This window comes from Diabrotica virgifera, chromosome 8 (genome assembly GCF_917563875.1).
Source record: "Diabrotica virgifera virgifera chromosome 8, PGI_DIABVI_V3a".
NCBI classification, from domain to species: domain Eukaryota; kingdom Metazoa; phylum Arthropoda; class Insecta; order Coleoptera; family Chrysomelidae; genus Diabrotica; species Diabrotica virgifera.
This window is the reverse complement of record NC_065450.1, coordinates 115,841,392-115,868,344: the sequence shown is the minus strand read 5'-3', so window position 1 is coordinate 115,868,344 and position 26,953 is coordinate 115,841,392. Positions and strand designations below refer to the sequence as shown.

The window sequence follows — 26,953 nt, the reverse complement described above, 5'->3', positions numbered from 1 at the left end:
CTAAATTTACGACTTCTGTTCTTTTTGAAAGACTACTAGAATATTTGGAACAACAAAACCTTCATGCAATAAATACATACTTTAATAAGAAGCCAAACCGAAAATGGACATGGGTCTCCCCAAATGGGGTGACAAAAAATGAAAGAGACTACTTCCTCTGCCAAAATAAACAAATCTTCGAAGACGTAACTGCACTTAATAAATTCTCAACTGGCAGCGACCACCGCATACTACGAGCCAAAATAGAAATAAGCAAACTAGCGACGCAGAAATCTAGAAGAAAACCAACGGCTATTGACCATAGCAGAATAAGACAAAACGCAGAAGAATATAGACAGACTTTAAGGGAAAACTATAATCAACAAGTAGCAAAGGAAGAGTCAGAAATTAATAAGATCAATGAAGAAATGAAAGAAAAACTCTTGGAAGCGGGAATGAAAACTGCCAAAAAACTAACAACAAAAGAAAATAGATTAAGTAGCGGGACAGTTAAGTTAATGGAAAGTAGACGAAAACTAATATGCGAAAACAAAAGAAACACAGTAGAATACGTAGAACTAAACAAACTTATTAGAAGAAAAACCAGAGAGGATCTAAGAAAACACACTGAAAATGAAATCGAGAAAGTAATTGAGAGAAATAAGGGCTAAAATGCTTACGACCAAATTTAGGGAAACCACTACTCATTTCAATAAAGGATGAAACAGGACGGGAAGAGAGGAGAAAAGATAAGATATCAGAAGAAGTAGAAAGGTTTTATAAAGAACTATACACCTCAAAGAAAGACGCAAACTTCAACACTCAGGAATATATCAAGAAAACAATCACGAATGTAAACTCAGAAACACTACCAAAAATAGAAAATTATGAAATAGAAGCAGCACTATCACAATTAAAGAACAACAAAGCACCAGGACCAGATGGAATCCTTGCTGAAATGTTGAAAGAAGAAATCTTACAAACATTAAGAAATCTGTTTAATCAGTGTCTACATAAAGGAGAAATACCCGACGAATGGAACGAAAGTCTTACAATCCTGCTATTTAAGAAAGGCGACAGAAATGACATAAAAAATTACAGACCCATCTCACTGCTGTCGCAAACGTATAAACTATTCATGAGGATTATCAACAACAGACTAACACACAAATTGGACTCGTATCAACCCGTAGAGCAGGCAGGATTCCGAAAGGGATATAGCACCACTGACCATCTTCTAACAATTAGTACACTAATAGAAAAAGCTAACGAATACCATATAGATCTGCACTTAGCGTTCGTTGACTACGAAAAAGCATTTGACAGCGTGGAAATGTGGGCAATAGAAAAAGCTATAAACAACTGTCGAATAGATTCCAGATACAGAATGCTAATACATAATATATATATATAAGAAAGCAACAATGACAGTACAATTGGAAGAAACCACAAAACCCATACCAATTAACAGAGGAGTGCGACAGGGAGATGTTATTTCTCCTAAACTATTTACATTAGCACTGGAAGACGTTTTCAAATCAATGGAATGGACAAACATGGGAATAAACATAAATGGAAAGAAACTAAACCACCTAAGATATGCAGACGATGTAGTAGTCATAGCATAAAGTTTTGAAGAACTACAAACCATGCTAACCGAACTAGCAAATGAATCCGAACAAATAGGTCTAAAAATGAATTTTGCCAAAACAAAAACAATGACAAACACACAAGACAATAGAAACGTAATACTAAACGACACCACAATAGAAGCGGTTAATGATTATATATATTTGGGACAGATTATAAAAATAAATAAGGAAAACCAAACAGCGGAGGTAAAAAGAAGGGTCAGATTAGCCTGGGCAGGATTTGGAAAATTAAAATGGGTCCTATAAAGAATAAAAAAATACAACAATACTTAAAAACAAGAGTGTTTGACCAGTACATACTCCCAATTCTCACATACGCATGCCAAACATGGACCTTGACCAAGGCAAACATGGATAAAATAATAAAGACACAAAGAGCCATGGAGAGAGCAATGTTAGGAGTAAAATTGACAGACAAAAAGCAAAACAACTGGGTCAGAAATAGAACAAAAGTCAAAGACGCAGGCCAACATATAACCAGGCTAAAATGGAGCTTCGCAGGTCATAACGCTAGACAAACGGACAATAGGTGGAATAGCACGATACAACAATGGAGACCATGGACAGGAAAGAGAGCAAGAGGACGACCCCAGATGAGATGGGGAGACGACATTAAAAAGATAGGAGGAACGCACTGGAAACAGAAAGCACTAAACAGAAGCGAATGGAGGAAACTGGGGGAAGCCTATGTTCAGAATTGGACGAATTAAAGGGCAAAAGAAGAAGAAGAAGAAGTCCTTTTTGAATGAATATAGTGTTAAGAAAATGCAATTTGTTTTCTAGAAATGAATACCTACAGAAGTTAACCATATTGACAGATGATTACTTACAAATTTTATTGACTTATTTTAATTAAATAAATACTTACCAAACCAAAAATACAATATAATATATAAAAATAGCTCTTAAAAGAACTGAGTTTATTCAAGCATTGATTATAAACACCCAAGTAAATACATACGACTGATTATTAAAATTTATAAACTCTACCGAACCTAACCCAGTTTCACTGTCAAAGTGACAGAAATCGAATTTGTCAGATTATAGTTGACCAGCACGATTACTCGAATAGTACTTTATACAATCATTATCTCTACTGATGTTGAATGTTTTTCTAAGAATGACATTAGAAGTACAGAGATAGTCAAGTGTGAGTTTAAATTTTCTACTAAATTAATATAACTACGTTGAACAATTGTATCGCCGTCTCACTCTGCCAATTATAAATATGTATGTAACTGCGTATGTCTTGGATAACGTTTTTGCTTAGTAGACAACACTTAATAATCTATCTCTCTTGTTTGTTATTTATAGAAAAAGGCAGCAAATCCAAAATATGTGCTTGATATGATCGTTCATGGGTATTGTTTCATTTTTTCGACTGTATGTGATATTTATAAACAAAAAAACACATATAATGTTAATAATACTGTACATGTAGAACTGCTGTTTATCTTAATACGGTAGGTACCTATAATAATATGAACCAATAAAATGTATTAAAAAATGTGTGTTATTTATTAATCTCTTCTCTAATCAGTCATTATTATCAGAACCAGTGTTACAGATGTTGTGGAAAGTGCTTGCAGATTGAGATGAAGATGGGCTGGCCACGTGGCACCGATGAAGGATGAACGGTGGACACGCAAGTTATCTGAATGGAGACCAAGTTCAGATAAACCAAATAGGAAGACCACCTACGCGATCTCAAAATGATCTACGAAAGATGACGAAAAATTGCATCCATAGTGCACAATAAGGCCCGTGCACTTTGGATACGTATAGGGGGGCACTATGTCCTACAGTGGACTTAAAACGGACTGATGATGATGATACACGGTTTATAATTATGTAGTATTATTTTAAAAAATAGATATATCTATAAACAGTGGCGTAGCTGAAGATTGAGGCCCCCCGCGACAATTTTTTGTATTATAAACATAACAACAACTAGGTAATAACAATATAATTACTAAAATAGGTATGTGTAAATGACAATATTTGGCCTTTATTTAATAAGTCTTCATCAGATAGTGTTTATAATAGATTTTTTGTGAATAGACATGAAAACCTCTATACATGCCTCTTAATCCGACTAACTTATTAGTAAGTTGTTTCAATATATCTAAATTACGTTGAAAACATTAACTTTTGGTTTTGATTTTTAAATGGTTTTGCAACAAGTTATTTTTTCTTCGCAGCTGAGCTCGTCCTAATTTTTTTTATACGTTTTATCCGTTTATTTTTAAATTCCATATAATACCCCACTATTTCTGCTAAAGTTTAGGAAAACGAATTTCTCATTTCTCGAAGATTATCACGAGTTTTTTCAAAAAATTGAAGGGCGACCGTTAACTCTGCCGTTTCAGATTTCAAAAGTTTTAATGTTAGATTAATAATTAAGTTAAGTATTTTAGATTGAATAGTAATAACGGCAAAATTCAAAATTAATCATATTAATATGCTCTAATAATGGAATAAAGCATTAACTTCTAACTTTTCATCGTTTTTTTAGATGGCAATGAAATTTTCGTTAAAGATTTCATTACTTGTCGGAAAGCTCGACGCAAAGCCATAACAGCATCATATTATATCTGGATGACCACCGGGTTTCACATAACCTTTTAAGTGTTGGCAAACGCGATGTATCCATAGTCATAATACTACATAGTACAGACATCCCATCTTTTAATACTTACATTAAAAAAAACCATATAAGCTCTTAATTATATCGTAAAAAAACAACCTGTACACCAGCAACGGCATCATTCAACACTATTAGGTTCATATTATGAGATGCACAGTGAATATAGGAATCTGTTTTTTCAATGTCAGTTATGCGCCTTTGTACGCCTGAATATACACCACTCATAACGCTTGCCCCATCATACCCCTTTCCTCTGCAGTTGTGTATGGAAAGGTGCTTTGATTGTATTCATTTTAAAATTTCATTTTACATTTAATTTCATTTTACTTTGGTCTAATCCCACATAACAATGATGTTCGTATCATGTTCTAAGCATATACTACCAACATTCGTCAGAGTATATTCTTTTTAGTATATGCGTAGTACAAGCATAGCATGTACCTTAAAAAACATTCTAAATTTCATGTTCTTTGCACATACTTTAAAGTATATTCTCGTACCGAATATACTGAGTACATTCGTGTACGTAGTAACTCGGAATATTCGTAAAAGTTTATTCTTAGAATGTACCTTTACCGAATATTCTTAGCACATACTTATAAGTACATTCTTAACACATACTTATAAGTAGATACTATTCTCAGAATATACTTTTACCGAATATTCTTAGCACATACTTATAAGTACATTCTTAACACATACTTATAAGTAGATACTTTTAAAATATCTTAAAAATAATATATGTGTATGTATAGGAAGAATAATGTTAGCCTATAGATTATCAACTTCGTTAAGAATAATTAATGAAATTTAAAAATTTATGTATGTAGGTACCTACTATTAATTAAACTACCGAATTCATTATTTAAAATTGTTTTAATTGTATGGTAAAAATGTTTAAGAATTAATTGTATTAACGAAAAAGGAGAAATTGTCGTTTCGCTTTCATAACTGAAATGCATTTACTATTTTGATTAAGTTTATTGAGTATTCTTATGAAGAATTTTATTTTTACATGGAATTGACATTCAGGTAAGCTGTGTGGCTGAGCCAAAACCCACAACCGGCACAAACAAAGCGGAAACGACCGCTGCATACCTGCATAGGGGTTAGCGGGTAGGGGGTTGGGAACAAAGGAAAAATACAAAATATGAAAATAGTTACTGAATAGGCATTTGGCATTTGTGTCTACACTTAACACTAACAATGTCTATGCTGTGTTGTGAGGAAGACCAAGTATTTCAACCAGGAATAGGAACATGCATAATTAAACGTTTTATTTTGTTTGCGGTCAACTTACAAATAAAAAATTCATTTTGGTACTTCAATATTACTTAAATAGTAAGTATGTATATAGGTACATATAAGCAACATATAAATTTTAGTTATTTACATACATATGTTACATAATATTTATTTGGGTACGATAGGTATATGAATATGAATATATAAATTTATATATTCAGCATTTATATTTTTATATGCACATAATAACTAAATATATATACCTACTTACCTATATAATATTGATATAACTAACTAAAATTTATATAATATTTTATATTTACTTTTTAAGTAATATTGTAGAATGTACTAACTACATTCTCATATGTAATATGTAAATTTAGTAGAAAGTAGAACCTAGGATGAGATTCGGTGATGCTGAAAACATGCTTCTGAGCAATATAGCACTTCCTTGTAATATTCTTCCCATATACTAAAAAGTACATTCTTCCTATATACTAAAAGATGTGAGGTAGTACATTCTAAGTATATAAATAGAAGGTTTATAGCACCTTCTTAGAATATCCTAAAAAGTATATTCTTGGTATATACTGAGAAGAAGTGCGGTAGTACATTCTAAGTATATACATAGAACGTTTAAGTACTGTAATGTAGTATATACTCAGTATGTGCTCTGCACATTCGCAATGGTAATTACGCATATTCTTAGTATATACTTTTTCTGAAAAGTATGTTCTATGAATCTACTAAGAACATGAAATTGTTATGTGGGATATGCGAATAAATCCCAAAAAACTTCAACAACTTCTACTTTGGAAGGTATATTATTTTCGTCGCAAGTTATTTTTACATAACGGAAAATAAAACTAAGCTGCTCCTGTTTTGAAATTTGAGTGGTATCAAGAATTATTTAATAAAAAGAACTTTTTTAATTAAATTAATCAAATTTCAGTTTCTTGAGCCAGCAAATTTATAACTTCGTTTTGTATTTGGGAACTTAATTAATTTGTTTTAAAGTTATTGTTTTCATCGATTAATTTAGCTAAAACTGGATCATATTTAGCTAGTAAAAGAACCACCGACAAAAATTACCTTTATCGGATTCACTTTCATCTAAACTACCAACATGTCCACTAAACGCTAAATTGCACCCGGAAAGAGTAAGAATTACGTCAATTACCCGCGTCATTACTTCCTTCCAAAATTCCAAATTCCCCATTTTAATGCTTAGAAAAATATGTTTTGGTCCCCAATTTAAAAAAAGTATAAGTATTAAGCTTGAAGGCTTTAAGGGGCCCCTCCTAACGTCGGGCCCCCCCGCCTTGCGGGCCTCTCAGCTACGCCACTGTCTATAAAATATTAGGTTACCATATAAACTAGACCTGATCCCGTGTACCAAAAAAAGTAAATTAATAGCAAGCTAAGTTAATAACTTAACGGTGTCTAGTCAGACAAACTTTGATGTATGGAAACACTGGGACAGGGGAAGTTTTAATTGTGGAACGTGTCATCCTGACAAGTTTATGATTGTGAAAACTAGCAGGTTGTTTTTAAGTTTATTCAATAGCAAACTTTATGTAATATATGAAAAAATGTTTGTCCGACAAATATGTTGGGCATTTTAATAAGTCCAACACGTAGAACATGTCAAATAACAGGTATTATATTGGTGGTAAATAGCAGTCTGATTTTAGAGATGATGAGAGTTTAATGAAAGGGTAACAAAACAAATAAATTGGAAGTTCTGTCCGACAAAATACATGGGACGTTTTCGTAGTCTAACGTTCGAAACCTGTAACCTGTTCCACAATTAAAACTTCCCCTGATCCAGTGTTCCCGTACATCAAAGTTTGTCTGACTAGACAACGTTAAAGCTATTAACAAATTTTCAGCTTGCTATTAATCAACTTTTTTTGGTACGCGGGATACAGGCCTAAACGCATATAAATGAATTATATGCGCTAATAGTTCTTTTAAATGCGAATTTAAAGCGTATTTTCCGTGTGCATTTTTTTAATCATATACCAGAAAAACAAAGATTACGTCATGTCAAAAATGCCTTACAGAGATGCTAACTTGTAAAAATCAGAAAAAGCGGTGAAAAAAAAAACAAATTATCTGGAATCTAGAGGTGTATTAAGAAAACAATATCTTCAACGGAAGCTTAGTCTCTGTTTTTTAACACTATTGCTAGTGGCGACACATCACCATATTGTGTGTAAAAAAACGAACAAATACTTTAAAACCTATTAAATTGGATGAGCTCCAAAAAATATCCTGCGCAGAAATGCACTTACATTCATTTTTCTTTCAAAAAAGGCTCTAACTCTCAAATCAATTTTAAAGTAAAATAGGCGAAATCGATAATTTTCCTAAATGAGTCGTGTATTATTGTGAAAAACATTACACATGATTTTTAATTCAATTCACTCATATTCTGAGTACACGGAACCAACTTTCGTTGGTTGTGACTGCATACTGTAGAGTCTCTTTCATCTCCTTGCCTTATAAATTGTAAAAGGCAGAGATTAAGGATGTTACCAGAAAATGGTTCCACGAGAGGTTTCAGATTTATTGTTTACATTGGGACTTCTCATTTCATTAACAGATGTCGCTACAGCGTCCGATACGCGAATTAATTTTATAATTCAGCTTAAATAGACAGTTTGGTTTCGCCTCCATTCAGAGGTGTTCATGTAGCCCCATTGAGGAGGTCTGGAGAGACCATAGATATATAATACACTAGATTGCGCGCTGCTATCTTAAAATGGGTGACGGTTGCGACAGAGATAAATGAGCCTATTTGGTCGGTAGTCTCTTTTTAATTCAAGGGGAATATCAACGACGTGACTATCCCACTCTATCGAGTATTATGTTTTGACAGTTCAAGCGGGTAGTGACGAGAAATGGTCTTTGATTCAGAACGTGGATAATCGTGGTTCAAATCCATACTAACTTTACATAACATATTTTTAGATCTAGAAAATGGACCTAAGTAAATCTAGCAGATAATAAATGTATGTATAATAAGTTAATATTGGAATATATACTATAAATTATTAATATAGGTATTGTTAAATTATACTCGTAGTATAATAATAATTACCAATCAATATTAGCATTTTGTGGTTTCGATTTAGTATAATCCTCACATTAATAATTATAAAAAACTTTCTACTGTAAACAAAATACGTTAACAGTAGAATTGTACTTTTATTTCTTTTGTAATATGTAAAAATAATACAAAAAATATTTAAATAGGTACTGATTCATCCTTTGAGACATATTATACAATGTATAGGACAAGTCATTCTTTCTACGGACAAATCAAATTAAAACACAAAAATTATATAGACATTACAACATTTAGATATTTCTCATCGAAAAAAATAAATTCCACTTCACTGTAAGTTCACTTATCCTTACAATATTAATCTGTGAGTGTGAACTGCATAGTAAAATAATAAAAGTCGTTCGCTATTAATATAAATTCGGCCTTATTCGAATGATGTTTGTTTTGCTTCTGCCTTTTCAAAAAATTGTAACAATAGTTTCATAAATATAAATAATGTCTAATTAGAATAAATCGATGGTACATTATGTTAATATTAATTATTGGTAATTTGTACGAACATTTAACAATTACTTTATACTATTCTACCATTAGGTAACTTATTAAAAAAATAACATTGGCTTTTATATTTTTAAAAATCTATTGGTACCTACACAGTTTTTCTTATTTGCTATATATTTCTTTGCATAGATTTACTTTAGAGATGTAATAATATCTAATAAACGCAATATTGATTAAATTAAAAATAAAAGAAGTAAAGATTGGTATGGGATTCGAACCGCGATTATCCACGTTCTGAACCAAAGACAATTTTCTCGTGGCCACCTGCTCGAACTGTCATAACATTTAAATGATACTCGATAAAGTAGGATAGTGACGTCGTCGATATTCCCCTTGAATTAGAAAGAGACTACCGACCAAATAGGCTCATTTATCTGTCGCAACCGTCACCCATTTTAAGATAGCAGGGCACAAGCTAGTGTATTATATATCTACGGGAAAGACCGAAAAGTACGTATGGGGATGAAGGATCATCTCTGAACCGAAATGAAACATAAGCTGTCTTTAATTTTTCATTTTACTCATATTTTGAGTACACGGAACAAATTTTCGTTGGAATTTTTCCTAGACGAATCGACGGAATGTGACTGCATATTGTTAAGGTCCTTTTCGTCTCCTTTATTGGTCATCTCCTTGCCTTATAAATTATAAAAGACAGAGATTAAGGATTTTACCAGAAAGTGGTTCCTCAAGAGGTTTCAGATTTATTGTTTACATATGGGACTTCTCATTCCTTGCTAATTAACTAATAACAGCTACATTTTAATATAAATTATATTACCAAAGAATACTTTCAGTTTTACATCATAATTTATAACAATTAACTAAGAACTTTATGTAAATGCTGTGATAAATGGTACTATATTTTCAAAAACATTAGGTCAAATAAATAACAACTAAAATTATCACAATAACAGTTATAAATACTCCTAAAAGAAATATGAATTTATCTTCGTGTACTCTCTTCTCTATCAATTTCATGGTATGATTACTCAAGCCAAGAGTATTCGCCATATCCATGATTCTTTTATGGGCTCCTTTTAAGGTTGCTCTTTGACTTCTCAGTGAATCTAAAGTGTTGTTTCCTGTAACAAGCATTTCATCTACACCTCGATGAGCATTTTGAAGAGAACCTTGATGTTGTACTGCATAATCAATATTGATGCTAGTCATGTCAGGATTAGCTGTAAAACGTCTGTTTAAAAGTTGTTCTCTTTCGTTGGCTGCTGCTTCTCTGCGAAGTCTTTTTTGCTGAGCAGCGGCAAGAGCAGCTTGTAAATGCCTACTATCATATTTTAATTGATCACACCGCATTTTAGCATTTTGTCGCTGATCTAAGGGTACTTTTAATGTGTATAAATCCAATTTGTTACAATTGCTAAAAAAAGTAAAAAATAATTAATAATAATAATAATATGTTAGATAAGGGAGTAGGCGCAAAATCTTGGTGCGTTGTTATTTAAATGCATTCATTTTTTTTTCGAATCCTGAGAAAACTAATAATTATTTTTGAAAAATTTAAAGCAGAATGAAAGATTACATTATTACAGAGGGCCGAAAGACCCAAAAAACTTCTATAATGTTTAGTTAAATATGTTACAGGGGTGAAAAAAAAGGGAAAATTTAGTGTGATTTTTAATTTCAAGTAAATTTAAAAAAATGTTAAAGATTTACTCCTAAGAAAAGCATATTATTCTATAAATGAATATCTGGAGGACAAACTGCAGTAGCTTCATATTTTACTTGTAAAAATGTTATTTTATATATTTTATGTTTTGTCAATTTTGTTACACTGTGAATATTGTATTATACACATTAATGTTTTTTTATACTGAATTCTGTAGTGACATGTATCCTATACATTTATTTTGAATGTCTTAAAGGATCAATAAAATATTACTATGACTATGACTATGACTATTAAATCTGCAGCACTAAATCTGATTTTAAAGTGGCATATGACAGTGTCTTAACACCAAGTCTTTACAATGCTATAAATTAGTTAGAAATTTAGGAATTTAAAAAAAAACTCATATGTATGATAAAAGTGACAATGGCGAAGATGCTATCAGCAGTAAAAATTCAAAACAACTCGTCAACCCCATTTGAAATACATAGGGGGTTAAGGCAGGGAGATGCGCTGGCATGTCAGCTTTTAATGTAACCTTAGAAAAAGTCGTCCACTCAGAGAGGTATCAAAATATGTCTCAAGAAAAACAAAAATAAGAATCTACAAACCCGTTATCAGACCTACAGCTACATATTATGCATGTGAAACATGGGTGCTTAAAAAATCAGAAATAGACCTTTTAGAAAGATGGGAACGAAAAATACAAAGAGCAATATATGGAGGCGTGAAAATAGATGGTCAATGGAGAGGAAGAAATAATAAGGAACTTGAAGAACTCTATAACGAACCAAAAATAACGATGGCAATTAAAGCACAGAGAATCCGATATTTAGGACACATTGAAAGAATAGGAAGGGAAAGAATGCCAAAAATGGTACTATCACGTAAGCCAATCCAAAAAAGAAGAATAGGTAGACCAAGAAGGAGATGGATAGAGGGTGTATATGAAGACTTACAAAAGAGTAATATTGTGAACTGGAAAGAAAAATCTTTGGACAGAAAACAATGGAAGGAAGTGGTCAAGAAATGTATGGAAAGACTATTCGCTGTGTGCAAGTACTTGGAAGGGAAACAAGAAACGACCATGCACGAGTCGCGGAGAAATATTGCAACTATCTTAAATAATTCATATTGTCAATTGAAATTGTCAAATTGACGTATATTTCATACCTTCTGTCATTGAAGCAGAAAAATTATATATTGCTCCACAATATTGATATGATATGCAATTATTATATAAAGGTAAATTTAATTAATTGTATTTTGCTTGCAGTACTGCATTTTAATAACTAATTTTATTTACTACATACAATTGTTTACGTTTGCATAACATAACCTGCATCTTATTTTTTCTTCTTATTATTTTTTTGGACTATGGCCTTGACAATTATCCGGCAACCAGTGTAACAAGAAAGAAGAAGATTTTCTGTTGGAGTGAATGCACAGAGAGTGATAAACTCCAAACAGACGTAGGAAAAAGAAGACCTACTTAATGTAGCCAAAGGAACAAAAATGGATGGTTTCTACGTTGAAGAAGCCGAAGTAACTAGAATACTACTTTGCAGTAGTACTAGTATGGAACTATGCAAATGAAAACAGTATACTTGATAGAGAAAGGGGATGAAAAAAATTATGAATAGATAAATGTAACTTGAATGGCTAGCTAAATATGCAAGAGAATGGCCACTTGACACTCAAGGAAGGATTCTGCCAATTTGCACGCCTATTTTTGACCAGACAATAAATTAAAGGAAATGATAATGATGGCTAGAAAAGAAGATATTAAGATAATGTTCAGAAGATAGATAGAGTAAATATAATAATATAATGAAAATAGAATAAATTTTTGGGCGCCAGAAGAAGGCTAACTAGGTTAACACTCTTCCAGGTATTCTACGCTGCTATAGAGTATATTAAATTTGTAGTACAAGTATATTAAATGTATAAATTTAAAGAATTAAAAAAAATTCACAATAAATGTATATATTTATTAAATATAACTACTAGATATTCACAATCTCTGAGTTAAAACAAGTGACTAGTATGTGACTCTAAAATGACAAGAAATGGTAGATACTAGTGAAAGTCATTTACAGATTTATACAATTAAATAATGTAACAATAATGTGAATGAGGTTAGAAAATTTTTACAAATGAGTACCTCTAATATAGGAAGTACAAACTACACCTAGATTAGTATGAACCCTTCACCAAATAACACTTGTACGATTGTAATACGTACACCCTAATTGAATACTACCTGATATTAGAACAATGAAAATACCTAATGTATATAATATATATTATACAACTCTCAATGAGTTGATGGGTAACAAGTCCCTAAATGAACCAACTTAGTACTGGATACAAAGATCCTTTTCTGACTAGTGGTTCTAAATACTAACAGCAAGTAAAACTAGTACCTTCCTGAGGGGATGGGTATTAGGGATTTATTCGAATTTAATATAAAAAGTTTAATAGCGAAAGTTAAATAATATTTACCAAAAAATCTAATAAAAATTGAAAATTATGAAGCAAGTTAAATGATTTTAAATTTAGGTGAATTGAACTAATATTATTTTTAAATTAAATGAGGAAACAAGTCTAAAATTAATACAAACCAAGTGAAAAGAACATGTAGGTGGAGAATATTCGAGCTCGAAACTTCTACCAGGAATTATATAAATTTGGGGAACACTACTAACTGTAAGGTATGGCTGTTATATCTAAAATGTACTTAAATTTGTGGAGAAAGAAAAACATATATGTGTAATTAAATTATGAAAGTATGAAATGTCCTGAATATTACTAGAAAAAAAAATATGTCTTTAACTGGTATGAACAAATGTCCCCCAAAACAAACCCCTTTTCACATGTTCCAACAACGATCCTTGGTGTCTGGTACCAAATCCGTGGAATGAAGTTATCACCGAAGTGGTGCAACTGCCCAATAGCTAATGAAACTACCCTCGGAGGGTGCAGGATGATGAATCAATACAAAAACAAATGGAAGACGGTATCCTTTGGCTTGTTCCCTGATTGATCGAACGTTGGAAGTGTCTGCTCTCGGTGTTAGAGAGGGTTTACCATCAGTAATGAGATTTCTCCAGAATGGCTAAAAACAAAAATATTCCCAGTTTATTTCTAATAAAACAGGTTTGAAAGAGCAGTAAGAAGACAAGTTAACGAGGAGGTTTTTAGAAGACTCCAAAAAACCGACCTTTCATTGACCCAAAAACCTATCTAGCTTGACATTTTAACCATGGGTTGTGATAAGACTTTTAACAAATATGGCCTTGATTCGAATAGACAAGGAGAATTACAATTTACATGTAGAATGTCTCTTTTTTTTTTTATCTTAACAAATAATATATTTGGTTTTTTTTTTCAAATGAAGTTGTACATGTTTTGTATAAAGAAATAGGTACTGTAAAAATATATGAACATACTAGATATGGGAAAAGAATTATGAAGTCTATGAAGTAAAATTTAATAGGTTTCAGGAAGAACTTTTCAAAACAAAGAAATTTTTTTTTTGTCAGAAAAAGTTTCAGAACTGGAAAATTTTGATGAACATAACCACATATTAAGAATATTATTAAAGATCTTTTCTGGATACATTATAGAAACTGCAATATTCTACATAAAACCAATCGATGACTTGATTTAAATTAAATCTATAATGAGAACTATAATTGCCAAAATTATGATACCATCTTAAGAACTATTATAAAAAACATACCGGCGTGAGATCCGTTTTCTTACAGTTCCATTATTCCGTCACTTTAATTCACCCAAAAAAACAAATATAACTTGCAATAGCAATAATTGAACTATGCAACAGGAAATAACTTATTTAATTTACAAAGAAATTCACGCCGCCATCTGCACTCACATGACACTCCCAAGTCAATGGCCTCCCTTCACCGTTCCGACCTCGTGACAGCTGGCGACAGGCGTCAGTACCAACCTCACGAAATATCAATGTGGCCACGATACACCCAGTATGACGTCGCTAAGGGAATTTTGTGCGAACGGGTTTTTAATATTATAAGAAAATAATTTTAACAATAATCCAATAAGGTGTTCCCATTAATAATTAATTAGATAAGTGACGGAACGTCACATTCTCCTCCTACTGGGAGAAAAAAAAATTTAATCAAATTTTTTTTTTTTTTTCTCTAAATATTAAACTAAAGTAGTAGTAGTGTATTATTTCTCGTCGATTCGCAAGATTACAAATAACTACAAACCATGCCTCAGGAGAAAGCAGGATGGTCACTGCAGCAGATATCATGAACCGCAACAGATGACTCGAAGTGATATTAAGATATCCTCGGCATTTTGTCTAAAAGCCAAAGATAAACTAAATAATTTACTAAAGTTCATAATGACAAATAAATGTCGAATGGGCCCTAAATCCAAAATTGAACTATCCAGGGACATCAGCTTTATAAAGTGTATATCCAAGGACGAACAACCAGGCAAAGGTGTGAGCCTATTCGTACAATAACGCAAGTAAATATACTAAAGTAAGACCAAAGAAATCAATAACTAAAATAAGTGAAGAATCGAACACTTAATCCAAAACTGAACTAACAATGGACACCAGATTCGTACTAGCATATCCAGAGAAGGACAATCAGGAAGATTTATGGAACGATTCTCACCAATATCAAATAATACAAATAATAAACATACCAAAGGTATCCAAACTCATTAACCAAAATAAATGTGGAACCGGACACTCAAAGACATCCAAAGTCGGACTATCAGTGGACACCAGATTCATAAAAGCATATCCAAAGAAGAACGACCAGGAAGATTTATTGACCAATTCACACCAATACTAAATCATAGAAATAAATTAGGTCTACGTACACCCACATCCGGTAACACGAACCTATCCAACCGAATAAACAAAATAAGTGAAGAATCGGACACTTAATCCAAAATCGGACTATCAATGGACACCAGATTTATAAGAGCATATCCAAAGAAGAACGATCAGAAAGATTTTTGGACCAATTCTCACTAATACTAAATGAACTAAAATTGGTTCATGCTGGTATTCACACTAATTATAGCATCTTGCTACAACAGGGGTAGTAGAATAACCAAACATAGGTAAAGAACCAATTGTAATAATAAAATCTAAATAGAGAACTTACAAGTTCTATGACACCATGATACATGATAGAAAGAAAAAAAAATATGTTGAGAACGTGCAACCAATTTTAAATAAAACTGTAGATTCATGGGTTCTCGCATGCATAGAATTATCCAGGAAATATTCCTGAATCTAAACAACAACTGATGCCTAAGGAAAGAAGTGGGAAAATACTAAAAAAAATTAATCATTTGTCTAAACACCCCAAACACCAAATTAACGAACTACTATGTATAGGGATAGTCAACAACAAAACATACTATGAAGTACGAGACATAATATAAACTAAATACTTCCCTATCAAATGGTAAACATGTAACTGGAATAATTAGACTAATTACACAAGGATGTGATGACGAATAGACGTCTGCGTACTCTGCCATGAAGACACAGGTTACGAAATCGGATAGCAGTGATCAGTTGCTGAATTTCGAACCCACGTATTCACTATCTAGAATTAACAGAGTATTGGCAGACTAGTTCAGAAGAAGAAATCCATACACACATCAAAATTCCAAACTAATTCCAGAATCATATTGTCTAGGGCATAAAGATATAAATTATTACAAAGTATTCAAGAGATCCGTGACAAATATCAATACAGTAACCAATATCAAATTAAGACCCACAACATCTTTCCTATATGGCAAATCCAATAAGAAGATAATAAAGGATATATTTAAAAGATAGTATGTAATCAAATATCAAAAATAAAACACACAACCTGAGATAAGTAGTGTATAATATCGTTAGTTCCATAGTTCCATAATAAATATCAATATTAAACCAACTTACTTGTATGAGCCTACATATTCAAATATAAATCTATAATAATCAACACCCTTCTATAATAAGGTGTGAGGTGTACACACTAAAAATACAAGTGAAGTTCTTATTAAATAGATAATCCTACCGACAGGATTAGTTGCTAAATGTTGACTCATGGTAATTAAAGGGCACCATTAATAATACAAAAAAAAATGATAAGCTCATACATAAGAGTATTACATAAATTATTAACCTAATGATTCCTAAATTGGAAGTCAGCTAACAACAATGCCAAAAGATAAAATTGCTATGTACCTGCCCTATATGGTGAATACAACATTAGACTATAATATCAAATAATAATAAGGATTGAGCTAAAGACAAATAGAGGAAGAGGTTAGCTCTAACAACCCTATAAAGTTAATCTTCTTCCGAAGATGACGAATCAACCTCATCCCTGGTGTTATCAGGCAGTAAATCCTTTATGTGAAATTGTCCAATTCGTTTGTTAGTCGAATTGTCCTTCAATTCATACACTAAAGGGGATATTACCTTCACAACCGTACAGGGAATATATTTCTGGCAAAATTTTGCCGAAATAGCATCACCCTTATTAGACTTTACAAAGTTTCGCTTCAACACTCTATCTCCAACGAAGAATCGCAGATCTCTTTTCCTCAAATTATACTGCTGCTGGTTCCTTAAATAGGAAGTTTTTAACTTCTTCCTAATGTCAGAAAAAATTTGAGGTAGAGTCTGGAGATCATCTAAGCGATGAAGGTTATCGGATATCTGAGGGAGATTTGTGGAAGTGTCTGAAATTGCACCAAAATAGTCACCAGATAAAGCAACATTTCTACCAAAATTGAGATATGCCGGAGAACATTGGGTCACCTCATGGACAGATGTCCTTATGGCTTGAGCTATGGAATGGATATATTGATCCCAAGCTCTGTGATCTGGGAATGTATAGGACCTAAGGGCTGTGACGATACTGCGATTCACTCTCTCAGTATGATTGGCTTGAGGATGGTAGGCAGCATTATAAAAGGTCTTCTGAACCTTATATTTAGCTAAAAGATCTTTAAAGGCCTTTGATACAAACTGAGGACCGTTGTCACATGACACAATTTGGGGAACACCATACACCAAAAAGACTTGTTCCTCCAAATATTTCAAAATTGCTGGAGTTGTGGCCTGACGAAGAGGACAAACTAAAGGAAATTTGGTGAAATAATCCACAACTACCAAGCAATAGGTATTACCCTTGTAGCTCCGAGGATACGGTCCAATGAGATCCATTGAGATCATCTGCCAAGGAAAATTAATGTTCCTGAAGGACCCCATAAGTCCAGCTTGTGGTAAATTACTTGGTTTACAAGTAGCACAAACCATGCATTTAGAAATGTACTTTTTAATAGACTTCCGCATGCCAGGCCAATAATATAATTCAGCAATACGGTGATAAGTCTTATAAAACCCAAAATGACCAGCTGTAACTTCATCATGAAACATATGCAGAATATTTTCCCTATTTGGTGTAGGTACAACTATTTTCCACTCCGACATATTGGATAAGGACTCTATAGGACTTAAGATGTGTTTGTACAGTATATTGTTCTCTACCTTAAAATCAGGATAATTTTGTGGGTCTTGAGTGACCCTATCAATCATATTGTAATACCACTCATCAGGAGTTAATGTGGACAAATCTAAAACATTAAGATCATGGACACGGGAAAGAGCATCAGCAACCACTACACCGTTGGCCTTTCGATGAACAATTTTATATGAATAGGCAGCCAGTTTGCATATCCATCGGGAAAGTCTCTGAGATGGGTTTTTCATACTATGAAGCCATACCAAGGAACTATGGTCCGTAATTATAGTGAAATTACGACCCTCTAAATAATAACGGAATGCTTCTAACCCATGTATGATAGCTAAGAGTTCTTTCTCCGTGGTGGAATAGTTTTTCTGGGCCTTATTTAATTTCTTACTCGTGTAGGCTATGGGATGTTCAGAGCCATCTTTCAACTGAAACAACACGCCACCAGAAGCAGTATTAGAGCAATCAGTCATCAAATAAAAATGCTCGTTAAAATTAGGTGACATCATAACCGGTGCGCTAGTTAAAGCCTCTTTAACGCGCCTAAAAGCTTCATCGGCCTCAGGAGTCCAAGTAATGGTCTGCCCTTTTTTCCTGTTCTTCAGAAGATCAGTAAGGGGTGACAACAAGGTAGAGTACGAAGGTACAAACCGGCGATAATATCCACACATTCCCAATATCCTACGGACTTGGGTGGTGGTCTTAGGTATAGGGAAATTCTTAATAGCAACTATTTTCTCAGGATCAGTCCTTAGACCCTGATTATCAACAACATAACCCAAAAACTTAAGACTAGGGCGACAAAACTGACACTTATCCAAATTAATCGTTAAATTAGCTTCCTTAAGACGTAAAAACAACTTATCTAAAATTTCCATATGAAGGGCAAAATCAGGGGTGACAACCAAAATATCGTCCAAATAATAGAAAACATAGGGCTCTAACTGTGGACCAATGACTAAATCCATCAGACGACACATTGTCTGGGGAGCAGAAACAAGACCGAAAGGCATGGTGACAAACTGGAACAGTCCTTTACCACTGACAGCAAAAGCAGTATACTTCTTGCTCTCTTCACTCAGTGGGATCTGTAAGAAGGCCTTAGACAAATCAATCGAAGAGATATATTTGGCATTCTGAAGTTTGCTCAAAATCACGTCGATTCGGGGAATTGGATAAGCATCCCTGTTAGTGGTGATACTGTTTAGTTTTCGACCATCAAAGCAGATCCTGAAGGATCCATCCTTCTTCTTTGTTAACCAGAGTGGGGAACAATAGGACGACGTTGAATGTTCTATGATATTTAAAGCAAGCATCGAATCTACTTCTTTTTCTAAATCTGCCTGCCAGGCTTGAGGTATGGGATACTGATATAATCTGAAGGGAGTAGGATTTCCCACCTCAATAGTGTGAGATATTAATGAAGTACGACCTAGTTTGTCATTTGAAGAAATAGTAGTAAACTGAGAGATCATATTCTCCAATTGCCTTTGTTCAGCACTAGATAAACTGGAAAAATCATGAATAGCACTAAGAGTAGACAGATTGAATTCAGATATGGAAAAAGAAAAATCAGAACAACTTAAGGTGCTATTAAATGCATTGAAGAAGTCCATACCTAAAATTATAGAATTCTGTACAGAAGGAATAACATAAAATGTAATTTGCCTACATAAGTTTGCCACTGTGATTTCAATTTGGAGTTTGCCTGTAATAGACTGAACTGTACCATCTGCTGTAGATACTTGCAAGGATGAAATGGGCATAATGGGAATATTAGCAATTTTCAATAAATTTAATGAATGTGCCCCTATCAAAGAAATATTAGAGCCACTATCTAATAAAGCTAAACACGGTTGTCCTAAAATTTGTATAGGTAGATACGGCCTATTATCATTTTGTTTCCTAACCAATAGAGAATTAATATCTAAGTCTAAAGTATTTGGTTGGCTACAACCGTTATATGGAACTACTTCACTATCAAAATTATTATTATGCTTAACACTACTAATTAAAGAAGAATTTGTGGATTTGTAATCATGTGAACCCTGCGAATTCAACGTATCCTGACAAAAAGTTAATTTCTGGACTGATTTTGATTTGTGGTGTGTGCTTGTTTCTTGAACGGTACTCTCTTCCCTTTCCGACTGGAAGATGGGTTTGAGTTGCTGGGTGTGCTTGGGCCGACGGTCTCGTTGTCTGATGGAGTTTGATTCCCTGATTGGGAGGTGGACGGAGAAACGCTCAGGGGACGGAACTCCGACATTTCGTTTCCCGAACACTTAGAACAGTTCCTTTTAAGGGTGTTCTCTAGGCCACAACCATGGCAGAAAATACGGGTTTGAGGAATCCTACAATTGTAAAACGGGTGGCCAACCTGACCACAATTCCAGCAGACAACAGAACTAACAACAGAAACATTATGTTCATGACCCTTATTTTGCCAAGAACGTTGCCTAAAGGAAGTTGGCTGAGAAGAAGAATTAGAAGAGGATCTAGATGTGGATGGAGGTTGAGAAGACCAGGATAACGTTTCCTCCAAACGTTTGCACTTTACAGTGAGGTCATCAATGTTCTGAATGTCCATCAGAGCTAATTGTTGATGGTAAAAGGGTAATAGACACTTAAGGATAATTTTAATTTTAGATAAATCTGACAAAGGAGTGTCTAGACGACTACACATACCTAATATAGTATTAATAAACATAGTAACAGATTCCCCAGGTTTCTGCTTATGATTTTTAATTTGATCTAGTAAATCGTCCTGGAATGAGTAAGGAAGAAAATCTGACTTCAACCTTTTAATCAGATCCAACCAACAAGAAAAACTACCCCTATTATTCATAAACCATGTAAAAGCTGGACCGGTGAACAGTTCAGCAGAAGCAGCAAACAAATCCTCTTCAGAGACACCTCTAGACACACGAAGACATTCAACCCTTTCTAAAAACGACATTACATCAGTGTGCTGTTTTTCACCAGAAAATGAAATACCCCATTTGTGTACTTGCACAGGTTTGGGGTAGGTGAAGCTAGATACGTTGACGGGAGCATTAGGAGTAGAGGTAGCTACGGGGTTAACTCTAGAATCAAGTTCACCCTCTAGGGTTAATATTCTAAGAGAAACAGACTTCTTAAAAGGTTCCTGTTCTTCAGTAGCACAGTGTAACAAGTGTACACGGCCAGAAATATGGGCTAAACGAGATGTTAATCGCGCGTATTCTGCATCATTTACAGTTCCCCGAAACTTCTCGATTTTTTTAGACAAGCTGTCTAATGTTTCAGAGATTCCTTTCTGTTGTTCCTCAAAAGGAATATGTGCAGCTGAAATTTGGAGAAAACTCCTATTGCCTGCTTCTTGTTTTAAAGCACCCCGCAGAAGATTGCGTTTTCTATCGACTGTTGCCAACTCCTCTGGTACTACGTCCCTAATATTCAACTCATAGTCCAATTCGTCCACCAGAAGATGTTCCACTTTAAAAGCACACATGATGATAACAAAATTATTGACAAACAGTCCAAAGATCAGAAGTATGAAATATAACTAAGTTTGCACGCAGAATATATAAGTACTGAGAAAAGATTAGCAACACACCAACAAAATCAAAACGGCCAGCAAATATATATTATCAGGTATATAAGCGAATAAATAAATAAGATCAAGTAAATAAATAAATGATCCAGTAAATAAAGTATACTTAAGAAAATCTAGTACCTAAATACTGGAAATAAATTTTTAGTTATATGTAACTTACTACCACTCTAGAAAAAAAATATATATGATCAACGCTTAAGTGTACCTCCAAATATACCACTATTGGATGGAGGAATAAAATATATGTTGTATGTAATATAAGTAATAGCAATATTAAATATAAGTTCCCAATAAAATACAAAATCTAATCTAGAATGTGAGTTGCACAATCATAAACTATAATGAGGTCTCAAAATATGGAAAAAAAATAAATAAATACAGCGTATAAGAATACCTGATAAATATCAGAAAATATTAACGATAAAATAAATAAGTAATAAAATGAGTATAGATATACCAACGGAAATAACAAAGAAACTTCAGATAAAAGAAAAGAAATGACCTAAATGAACTGTCTTAGACCAAAAATAAGGCACCACGTTGGGAAGCCGATGTAACAAGAAAGAAGAAGATTTTCTGTTGGAGTGAATGCACAGAGAGTGATAAACTCCAAACAGACGTAGGAAAAAGAAGACCTACTTAATGTAGCCAAAGGAACAAAAATGGATGGTTTCTACGTTGAAGAAGCCGAAGTAACTAGAATACTACTTTGCAGTAGTACTAGTATGGAACTATGCAAATGAAAACAGTATACTTGATAGAGAAAGGGGATGAAAAAAATTATGAATAGATAAATGTAACTTGAATGGCTAGCTAAATATGCAAGAGAATGGCCACTTGACACTCAAGGAAGGATTCTGCCAATTTGCACGCCTATTTTTGACCAGACAATAAATTAAAGGAAATGATAATGATGGCTAGAAAAGAAGATATTAAGATAATGTTCAGAAGATAGATAGAGTAAATATAATAATATAATGAAAATAGAATAAATTTTTGGGCGCCAGAAGAAGGCTAACTAGGTTAACACTCTTCCAGGTATTCTACGCTGCTATAGAGTATATTAAATTTGTAGTACAAGTATATTAAATGTATAAATTTAAAGAATTAAAAAAAATTCACAATAAATGTATATATTTATTAAATATAACTACTAGATATTCACAATCTCTGAGTTAAAACAAGTGACTAGTATGTGACTCTAAAATGACAAGAAATGGTAGATACTAGTGAAAGTCATTTACAGATTTATACAATTAAATAATGTAACAATAATGTGAATGAGGTTAGAAAATTTTTACAAATGAGTACCTCTAATATAGGAAGTACAAACTACACCTAGATTAGTATGAACCCTTCACCAAATAACACTTGTACGATTGTAATACGTACACCCTAATTGAATACTACCTGATATTAGAACAATGAAAATACCTAATGTATATAATATATATTATACAACTCTCAATGAGTTGATGGGTAACAAGTCCCTAAATGAACCAACTTAGTACTGGATACAAAGATCCTTTTCTGACTAGTGGTTCTAAATACTAACAGCAAGTAAAACTAGTACCTTCCTGAGGGGATGGGTATTAGGGATTTATTCGAATTTAATATAAAAAGTTTAATAGCGAAAGTTAAATAATATTTACCAAAAAATCTAATAAAAATTGAAAATTATGAAGCAAGTTAAATGATTTTAAATTTAGGTGAATTGAACTAATATTATTTTTAAATTAAATGAGGAAACAAGTCTAAAATTAATACAAACCAAGTGAAAAGAACATGTAGGTGGAGAATATTCGAGCTCGAAACTTCTACCAGGAATTATATAAATTTGGGGAACACTACTAACTGTAAGGTATGGCTGTTATATCTAAAATGTACTTAAATTTGTGGAGAAAGAAAAACATATATGTGTAATTAAATTATGAAAGTATGAAATGTCCTGAATATTACTAGAAAAAAAAATATGTCTTTAACTGGTATGAACAAATGTCCCCCAAAACAAACCCCTTTTCACATGTTCCAACAACGATCCTTGGTGTCTGGTACCAAATCCGTGGAATGAAGTTATCACCGAAGTGGTGCAACTGCCCAATAGCTAATGAAACTACCCTCGGAGGGTGCAGGATGATGAATCAATACAAAAACAAATGGAAGACGGTATCCTTTGGCTTGTTCCCTGATTGATCGAACGTTGGAAGTGTCTGCTCTCGGTGTTAGAGAGGGTTTACCATCAGTAATGAGATTTCTCCAGAATGGCTAAAAACAAAAATATTCCCAGTTTATTTCTAATAAAACAGGTTTGAAAGAGCAGTAAGAAGACAAGTTAACGAGGAGGTTTTTAGAAGACTCCAAAAAACCGACCTTTCATTGACCCAAAAACCTATCTAGCTTGACATTTTAACCATGGGTTGTGATAAGACTTTTAACAAATATGGCCTTGATTCGAATAGACAAGGAGAATTACAATTTACATGTAGAATGTCTCTTTTTTTTTTTTATCTTAACAAATAATATATTTGGTTTTTTTTTTCAAATGAAGTTGTACATGTTTTGTATAAAGAAATAGGTACTGTAAAAATATATGAACATACTAGATATGGGAAAAGAATTATGAAGTCTATGAAGTAAAATTTAATAGGTTTCAGGAAGAACTTTTCAAAACAAAGAAATTTTTTTTTTGTCAGAAAAAGTTTCAGAACTGGAAAATTTTGATGAACATAACCACATATTAAGAATATTATTAAAGATCTTTTCTGGATACATTATAGAAACTGCAATATTCTACATAAAACCAATCGATGACTTGATTTAAATTAAATCTATAATGAGAACTATAATTGCCAAAATTATGATACCATCTTAAGAACTATTATAAAAAACATACCGGCGTGAGATCCGTTTTCTTACAGTTCCATTATTCCGTCACTTTAATTCACCCAAAAAAACAAATATAACTTGCAATAGCAATAATTGAACTATGCAACAGGAAATAACTTATTTAATTTACAAAGAAATTCACGCCGCCATCTGCACTCACATGACACTCCCAAGTCAATGGCCTCCCTTCACCGTTCCGACCTCGTGACAGCTGGCGACAGGCGTCAGTACCAACCTCACGAAATATCAATGTGGCCACGATACACCCAGTATGACGTCGCTAAGGGAATTTTGTGCGAACGGGTTTTTAATATTATAAGAAAATAATTTTAACAATAATCCAATAAGGTGTTCCCATTAATAATTAATTAGATAAGTGACGGAACGTCACACCAGGATTAATATAATTGGCCAATATAATTAAAAGTGCGAATAAAAGTACAGAGCGTAGAAATAGAGGTCGCTTTGACGAACTTGCACGGTCCCAATAGGGAATATTAAGTGTTTTATATAAATGAATGTAATATTGTATATAGTATAGTAGTATAGGATATAGTGTTATAAATATATAATGTAATAGTAATTGTAATCTTACAATCTTTGTATCTTTTTTCTTGAAAAAAAAATTTAATCTTTCAGCCCTAGGTCTTCAAGGCCTGTTGGGCTTAATAAATAAATAATAGAAAAAGTGGATTACATATAAATCAAAATAAAACCAAATTCATGGCGAATAACACAAACACAAGAGCTGTAAATGTTGTCGCAGATCTAATCATCAATGACCAAAACTTCGAAGTGGTCAAAGAGTTCATATATTTAGGGACATAGGTTATCCCCAATAATAACACCAGGGGAAACACCAAGGCGAATAATAATAATTGGAAACAGGTGTTTTCATGGGCTATCAAAGTGCTTAGCTAACAAAGGTCTGTCTCAAAAAACTCATATAAGGCTGTCAAAACATTGATAGTCCCCATTCTCACAAATGGATCAGAGACATGGATGCTAACTAAAACAGATTAATCTGCTCTATTGATTTTTGATAGAAAGGTGCTACACAAAATATTCGGAGCTGTCTGTGAGAATGGAATATGGAGGCATAGATATAACTTTGAATTGCAGAATATCTACAAGCATACGTTTGGTGGAAAAGATATTACCACTATAATTAGGGGAAACCACCTGCATTGGGTAGGACATGTAGCCCGGGCCCCTGAATCGAACATGATAAAAAATATTCTAACAGCACAACCCGTGAGAATGAGAAGACAGGATATACCAAAGCTGAGGTAGATGGACGGGATAACACAAGATGCCAGGCATCACCAGGGATGACGAGGTAACATTGAAAAGGTCAAGGCCCTCTAAGGGCTGTAGCAACAAGATGATGATGATGATAACTATTATTAAATAAAAATAGCAAACAATGCTTACCTGTTAGCAGTTAACAGAAGATGCTTACCTATTTATTACATCCAGTTTCTGTTGAATATCTCCTTCAATGTCCAGAGCATTTTTACCGCTACCTTCTAGTAGTTGAAAATTGGCTTGAGTTTGTTGAATTAACTTGTTGGTTTGATTGTATAGTGTGTCCATATTTAAATATCATTTCATTGAAGACGAATATTAAAATGTTTTGATTTGTTTTAGATGATTTGTCAACAATTTGTCAAACAGAAACATAAAAAATCATAAATTAGGTTACTTCTTTTTTGTCTATTTTATCGTGGTCACAGCCACAGCATAGAAAACGCAAAACGTTTCATTTATTATGCTGTGTCGTGGTTCATTAATTTAACGCTGTGTCTAGGTACACGCTAACGTGTACGCAAATAAAAAAGTTAGGTACACGCGAATTAAACTTCATCAAGCCAGTGACGTCATTATTTAGCGTGCTCAGTGACTTTATATTTTGGTACACGCTATTTTGATATGTTTAGTGTTTGTTGTTTCTTTGATAGAAAATATTTTTATTAAGGGAAGGGGAAGGGGAAGCAAAGCTATTCAGATGTTTCAAACTTAATTGTAATAAAACAATATGTATATAAAAGTATATATTCAGGTTAGCAAAATAAATATTAGTTAACATGATATATACAAAATACTACTAAAATAATTTTTATAAGTTAATTATACCA

The 26,953-nt window shown here is 33.1% G+C and overlaps 1 protein-coding gene and 1 long non-coding RNA gene across 2 annotated transcripts; both read right to left on the bottom strand.

Moving 5' to 3' along the window:
• Positions 1-9,913: 9,913 nt before the first annotated feature.
• Positions 9,914-26,549, bottom strand: LOC126890600 (probable Golgi SNAP receptor complex member 2). Its single transcript, XM_050659672.1, has 2 exons — positions 26,278-26,549; positions 9,914-10,535 (listed from the first exon to the last, which is right to left on the bottom strand). Exons 1-2 carry the CDS (start codon positions 26,409-26,411, stop codon positions 10,034-10,036), a joined length of 636 nt encoding a protein of 211 aa, XP_050515629.1. The 5' UTR covers positions 26,412-26,549; the 3' UTR covers positions 9,914-10,033.
• Positions 12,755-23,425, bottom strand: LOC126890601 (uncharacterized). Its single transcript, XR_007700383.1, has 2 exons — positions 23,284-23,425; positions 12,755-12,992 (listed from the first exon to the last, which is right to left on the bottom strand). It is a non-coding gene; the product is annotated as an uncharacterized LOC126890601 (long non-coding RNA).
• Positions 26,550-26,953: the final 404 nt, after the last annotated feature.

Bases quoted from the DNA above. Each gene is read 5' to 3' on its own strand.
- LOC126890600 (XM_050659672.1), bottom strand. From the start codon at position 26,411: ATGGACACACTATACAATCAAACCAACAAGTTAATTCAACAAACTCAA. The intron at 10,536-26,277 runs GTAAGCATCTTC...TACTTTTTTTAG, and splicing joins AAACTGGATGTAATAAATAG to CAATTGTAACAAATTGGATT.